The 7,148-nt window shown below is 47.0% G+C and overlaps 1 protein-coding gene across 2 annotated transcripts; it reads right to left on the minus strand.

Annotated features, from left to right (window-relative positions):
* Window positions 1–2,872: 2,872 nt before the first annotated feature.
* arf3a (ADP-ribosylation factor 3a) lies at window positions 2,873–7,142 on the minus strand. 2 transcript variants are annotated; one of them, XM_017414973.3, is made up of 5 exons: window positions 6,009–7,142; window positions 5,027–5,210; window positions 4,798–4,908; window positions 4,241–4,365; window positions 2,873–4,155 (listed from the first exon to the last, which is right to left on the minus strand). In XM_017414973.3, the coding sequence occupies exons 2-5, from the start codon at window positions 5,172–5,174 to the stop codon at window positions 3,994–3,996; spliced, it is 546 nt and encodes a 181-aa protein (XP_017270462.1). In that variant the 5' UTR covers window positions 5,175–5,210; window positions 6,009–7,142; the 3' UTR covers window positions 2,873–3,993. The 2 variants fall into 2 exon arrangements, with proteins under 2 accessions (XP_017270462.1, XP_024861456.1); XM_025005688.2 differs by having other exon boundaries at window positions 5,027–7,142.
* Window positions 7,143–7,148: the final 6 nt, after the last annotated feature.

Genomic DNA, 7,148 nt, shown 5'->3' on the forward strand with positions numbered 1-7,148 from the left:
ACGAACCTCACACTGGCAGCTGAAGTCAGAGGAACATGAAGCTCCTCTTACAGCTTCTTCGCTTCTCTTCGATGTGTGGTGTCGTGTAGACAATGATACCAAACTACAGAGTGGCTGTTTGTTCTCTTCAAACAGGCACCTGTGATATTATAAGGAACAAACATATAGTTTGAAAGATGATGCAAAGATTATTGTCTCTTTAAGGGTACCAACTAGTTCATGTTTATAAGCAACAAATTGTTTGTTCTCACATTTCTTTGGTTTGCTTTATCTCATACTGGAGGCGTACAGACATGTTGATCTGTACATATGACTCATTTTGGTGAACATGTGATGCTCCTACGTCCTGTTTGCAGGGTTTGACCTTTTACATCGTGGCCTTCACTGCGTCCTCCTCTGTATCGGTCCCGGTGGGCCTGTCCTGTCTTGTCCAGAATCCAAACTGTGAGAAGTGCCTGCTATTTTTTTTTTTTTTTTTTTTTGCAGTTTCCACTCCCTTCAGAGATTGATGAATTGATTGTGTGGCTGCTGCCAGTGTGTCTATGCCCCGGGCGAAGGTGTCCCGGTTACGGGTGGGAATCCCAGCTATGGCATCCACCCTGGGGTTGCTTTTGTAGCCGTCCTGCAGGGGGCCCTGAGCGGGGGGCTGGTGGCCCCGGGAGCAGCTCCGACTCACATACTGCTGTCACACCCTTGGAGACACAGCGGCGCTCCCCCTACGAGCCCCTCTGATCGGCTCCTGATGCCAGCAGCTCGGGGGGGGGGGAGTATGTTCTTCCCACCTGTCCCCCACTGCTTCACGCTTAATATTTATGCAAACATTTGACTTTGGTTCAGATCAGTCTAAGACTGGAGGCAAGCTCAGGTATTAAACGAAGCGTTTAAATCTTCTGAAGTGGGCTTCTGTGAACAATTAACAGATACTGGAGCTCTTTGAATGATCTCAGTTTGGAAAGTTTAACTAGATTTTCTGACCAGATTAATGAGCCAACAGCTAATCTGGAACCAAGACCAAAGCGGGTCGTAGCTGTCTTAAAACAACTCCCATTTCAAAACATCTTAGCGCTTCGTATGAATACTGCTTTATACAGCTGACATTCAGATCATGTTCAAATCTAACTCCTGTCAGCACACATTAAGTGCAGGAGTTAAAGTATCTCAGGGTTTTGTCCATGAATGAGGGAAGATTGGAGCGTAAGATCAGCAGACGGTGTTGCATACTCTGTACCAGTCCATTGTGAGATGGAGCTGAGCTTGCAAAGCAAAACTCTCCGATTACCGGTCGGACTACGTTCCTACTCTCAGCTACGGTCATGAACTCTGAGTAGTGACCGAAGGAACGAGATTGCAGATACAGACAGCAGAAATGAGTTTTCTTTCTCCGCACCTGCTCTCAGGTGTAACAACAGTTCAGTTATCCAGGAGGTAATCGGAGTAGAGCCGCTGCTCCTCTGCATCGAGAGGAGCCAGCTGAGGTGGTCCAGGCATCTGGTAAAGGATGGCCCCTTGGCACCTGCCTAGGGAGGTGTTCCATGCGTGTCCAACACGTTAGGGCCAGGACACGCTGGAGAGACTATGGCCTGGGAACGCCTTGGAATCCTCCTGGAAGAGGTGGAAGAGGTCGGATCCCTGCCCCGGCGGCCTGACTCCAGAACGAGTGGCAGATAACAGAAGGATGGACTGTTAAACATCGCTGTGGCTGCATCCTTTTTCCTCACGCGTGGTGATGAAGTGTCCCCGTGTAAGACTCTGAACTCCCACTGCCCCTGATGGGCTTATCGGGGCGTGAGTGCAGAACCTGGATTAGGTTCAAAAGGAACTAAATAAGTGTGAATTATTTACCACTACATTAATGTATCAGTAATTACATTTCAAAGACATGTGACCCAACAAACCTGCATCTTGTATTTATAAGCTGAACAGACTTTTCTACACCTGGTAATGAGGTTATTTTCAACCCTTCTGCATCTTTAGACGTGTATCTGACCATGAGAGGAAGTGAAACTCCACTGCAGGTACTGCAGCAGAAATCTTTAAGGTGCTGACCAGAATAAGAAACAAGAGAGAACAAATCCGATGTTTGTTTTGGTCTTTTATTGATTACTGAAATGCCAGGAATCATCAAACCATTGAACACTTTATTTTATTTTATTTTATTTATGTTTCCCACCAGTTCATGGTTTTTTTTCACCCCCCTTTCCTAGTTTTTCCCTTTTTCTACACTTTCTGGAAACACATCAATGGGAGTGTTGTAGAGCCTTGTTTCCCTTCGCTTCCATTTTAAAGTCTGCAAAAATGATGATAATAATAATTAATAATAAAAAACAAACAAACAAAAAAACGTCTGATGTATAGCCACGACATTGTCACAGATCATATAGGTGGAACTCTTTGAATGCTGGACGTTCCTACATAAAAAAAAATAATAATCTGTTATCAGAGAGAAATAAATAACCACGGATGAAATAAGGCCACAAAGAAAATAAAAACCCTGAAAGAAAATGAAGTTCACACCAAAACTGAACATGACAGATAACACGTCACGCTCTCACACACGAGCTGCTGACTCCCTGCTCTCTACAGGTGTAACAACAGTTCAACACCACACAATACTCCTCCGCTTCCATCAGAAACATACAGTATGTACACATAGAAAAGCATGCTTGTTTGCATATTAGAAGGTTGGTCAGTAAACTTTACACAGAATCCAGGACAGGTATTAGTACAGCATCCATCCAACCAGCAGCGGTCATTTGGACAAACAAAGATAGTCTGAGGAAACAGTATAATTCACTTTTTGTTACACATCTTATTACTAACATGCCTCACGCCGCAGGTGTCACAGCCACCGTCGTCCCGTCGACCCGTCGTCCCGTACTGGGTGAAAACTTGGAGGAAAAAAAAAAACAAAAACGTCATGTCCAGTTAGCGAACAGTGCCGGAAATCGACAAAACAGAGAAAGGTGAGAAAACAGGAGGCAATGTTGTGTAACGTGACACACACACTCAGATTTAGTTGAAATGAGCAGCGCGTGTGTGGCGACAGACAGGATGAGGGATTGTTCCGACAGGACGCGAGGCAGCGCAAAAAATAAAGAGAGGAGAAATCAAACATTCGGAAACCGCGGGTACGGACGGGCGCCGGTGTCCTTCAGGAGTCGCGCCTCACTGAGGCCACGCAGCCCGTTTTCATAAACGCTTTTTTTAAAAAAAAGCCCAACGCCGGGAAAACCTCCATGCAGACTGAGAGGCAGAAATAAACACTTCATTCTGTTTTTTTTTTTTCAATCAGCTGCCTTAACAGGAAAACGCACATCGCAATAAAGGGAGAGAAATCATACAGAGCATAAATCAATCAGCACATGTGTAGATATCGACAATTACTCTTTCTTAAAAATAAATAAGTTAAATATACTGTATATTTAAAAAAAATCTGGACAAAATAAGTTCTCGATGAGCGTACTTCTGCAGCAGTAGAAAAAACTTTGAACAATGAACTAGAACATTGCTTTAGGAGCATACTGCATTTCAATGAGGATATTCTGACATTCGTGACATTCTTTCAGAATTTACGCCGAGTTCAGTGATTCAACGGGAGGGGAGGCTGCCCCACCCTCAAAGGTTTTCACAATAAAGGTCCTAATGGACCGCAAAGACTGGGGAAACGCACCGACTTTCAGTATTTGTTTTTAAAATGTTTGGGCCAACTTTGACACCGTCGGCTTGCAAATGATTGGAAACGATTGCCAAAAATACAAATTTATGCAAAAAAATAATAATAATCAAAGAGTGGGAATAAAAGCTAAATACTGACAGTGTGGGCGGAGGGGGGGGGGGGCACTGAGAGTCCCCCCAGGGGAGCTTCTCAGCCTTTCCTCTCTACGTAAAACCCAACCGACCCACCAGGACCACCACCTGGCGCCGGCGCCCGGGCTCTTCCCCCTCTTCTCTCTGACCGCCCTCCACCCTCCACCCCCCACCCCCCACAACGCTTCACTTCTTGTTCTTCAGCTGATTGGCCAGCCAGTCCAGGCCCTCGTAGAGGCCGTCGCCGCTGGTGGCGCAGGTGGCCTGGATGTACCAGTTGCGGTGGCGCAAGGAGTGCAGGCCCAGCTTGTCGGTGATCTCCGCCGCGTTCATGGCGTTGGGCAGATCCTGAGCGAAACGACACAACGGCGCGGCGTCAGGGATAACCAAGCCTTTCGCTTCGACGGCGGCGCGCGGGTGGCGGAGGCCGTACCTGTTTGTTGGCGAAGACGAGGAGCACGGCGTCCCGCAGCTCGTCCTCAGCCAGCATCCTCATCAGCTCCTCGCGGGCTTCGTTGACTCGCTCGCGGTCGTTGCTGTCCACCACAAAGATCAGACCTGCGACAGGAAAACAAACCCAAAAAAACAAAAACAGCAAGTTGTTTCTGCGTTCTGAGCGACACGCTGTCAAAACAATTCACTCATTATCAGCTAATCCATTACCCTCCACAAAAATGACTCAAATGCAGACAAATTTACAGATATTTAGCTAAAATTAGACGTAATAGTAGCTTTTGAGGTTAACCAAAATGGCTCCAATGCTGTCGTTTCTCAATATTAGACAATCTTAGATGAAAGCTCTGGCCTGAGAGGCGGCGGGTGACAAGCATTCCTTCAGCGTGGCTGTGAGAATGGTTCTCTGACGACTCAGACTGCACGTAAACGATCTCATCAGCACAGTCATTAGTCAGACAAACCCGAGCAACTGGACCGAAAAAGCCTCATCGACTCCAGACAGGAGGGACAGGTGTGTGCACGTGACCGGCTCACCTTGTGTGTTCTGGAAGTAGTGTCTCCAAAGGGGACGGATCTTGTCCTGGCCGCCCACGTCCCACACAGTGAAGCTGATGTTTTTGTACTCCACCGTCTCCACGTTAAACCCTGAGCGGAGGGGATTAAAAAAACCCTGGATGTTTGATTAAGTCAACGCTAAAAAAAAAAACACAACAAATAAATTAACAAAAACTTATGATGCTCCCCCCTCGTCCCTCCTACAGACCAATCGTGGGGATGGTGGTGACGATCTCCCCCAGCTTCAGCTTGTAGAGGATGGTGGTCTTGCCGGCGGCGTCCAGCCCCACCATGAGAATCCTCATTTCCTTCTTGCCGATCAGGCTCTTCAGCAGGTTCCCGAAGATGTTCCCCATGGCGTCCGGCGGGCTCTCCACTCAGCTGCAACAGAACTGAGACATGGACAGCTCTGAAACGCCGAAGGCTCGGATCGCCCCGGAGGGAAGCGGGTGACAACAGCCCTGGCGCCTCAGAGCTCAGAGACGGTTTTTATTTTTATTTTTCTGGCTTTCCAATGGCTGCCGGCTCGCTACCTTTCCAGGTGCCGAGGCGGCTGTCGCTCTCTGTGGCCCTTTGTGGTAGGGGCCCTTCAAACACGTCACCTAACAGGATGTTCAGATGAGCAAAGGACGCACAGGAAGCACAACAGGAAAACACTTCTCTTTCTTCTTATTATTATTATGACTGCAACATAGAGCTGCTAACTGATATGTAATTCATTCCTAAGACATTGGAGCTGCTGGCACAGTCTGTCTCGGCTGCAGAGGCTCCTCATCCATCCGTCATGACGCGAGGGGACGGAGGGATGCTGCAGTGCGAGCAGCCGTCACGTTTCCTCCGAGATGGATCATCATCATCATCATCCGACCCCCCACCCCCCAAGCTCGTCTGCACAAACGCTTGGGTTAGGCTTTTTAAAATGTGTGTGGATGGGGAAAAAACACCCCGTCCAGGTCAAATTCGTGCGGCATTTTAATGAAGAGTCACGACAGAGGCACCAGTCGGGCCCCCCTCGCTCCCTCCTCCTCCCCCCGACGTCGTCGACAAACGGCCGCTCGTTCGCTTAAAAAAAAAGAAAAATAGAGAGACACGCGTCTGAAAGCGTTTAAACCCCCCCGACGCATAAGCGGTCAGTTTTCACAAGACTTATCTCCCCCCTTCCCAGCCATTAGCGTCTCGTTCACACTTACCCGTGGACGGCAGGCAGGGTACCAGCCGGATTCAGCCAGGCAGAGAGGGACTGGGATGCGAGTCTCGCGAGAAACTCGCGGCTGTCGCGCCGTCGGCTTCTCGCGAGATTTGGGATGCGGCTCTCATCCCCAGGGACATGTCCAAAAAAAAAAAACCCGAGAAGGTGGTTCACAAAGCAGCCTCTGTCACCTCTGTCTCCTTAAAAACACCGCTGATGCACACATATAAAGTCAGACAACCTTCTTCAAGGCGCCACTTCTTTAATTAAATACCCATTAACTAATTAGAAACTGCATGTAAATCTTCCCATTCATCACTGATATTAGAACTATTTTAGCATCGAAACGTGTTTTATATGAACAGATACTTAAAAAAAACATGCAAATAATGTAGTATCTATGTAGAAAATGTGCTGATTTTCTTTCACTCTGAGAACCTAATAAGGTTCAAAACTGTTTGTTAGATAGATAGATAGATAGATAGATAGATAGATAGATAGATAGATAGATAGATAGATAGATAGATAGATAGATAGATAGATAGATAGATAGATAGATAGATAGATAGATAGATAGATAGATAGATAGATAGATAGATAGATAGATAGATAGATAGATGAATTAGTATTAATTAAATAAAACAACAGACAGCCACTCTCATCAGCACCATATGTATCACTTATTGTAATGTAAGATACTTCAAATGTCTTGATCCGATGAGTAAAATGAGTTGTTTTATTATTATTTTTGTAACTCTGTACTCAAAATGGGCTGATTTTCCAAATTTTTCCTTTCAAAATGTGTCATTTCGTGCCGTCACAGGGGTCCCGAACACATCGCCTTGTAACCGAGAGCCTGCGGGCCAAACACGCCTGAATAATGAAGGCGGGAATCGGGGCTGATGAATAAGTGATCGGCTGACTGAAACAGGACGCCAAGTGACACTTCCTGGCAGCCGCCACTCCTCGTGCCAAGGATAATGAGGTGACGGAGGAGATTCATGCTCTGCTGGAGTCGTTGTTTGTCCACCACGTTCAAAACAACAACAACAACAACAACAACAACAACAGCTCTGTGATTAAACGGCACACACATGAAACCAGGCCCCGGTGTTCCCAGCTTGCCCCCCCCCCCCCCCCC

Source organism: Kryptolebias marmoratus, linkage group LG8, assembly GCF_001649575.2.
Source record: "Kryptolebias marmoratus isolate JLee-2015 linkage group LG8, ASM164957v2, whole genome shotgun sequence".
NCBI lineage: Eukaryota > Metazoa > Chordata > Actinopteri > Cyprinodontiformes > Rivulidae > Kryptolebias > Kryptolebias marmoratus.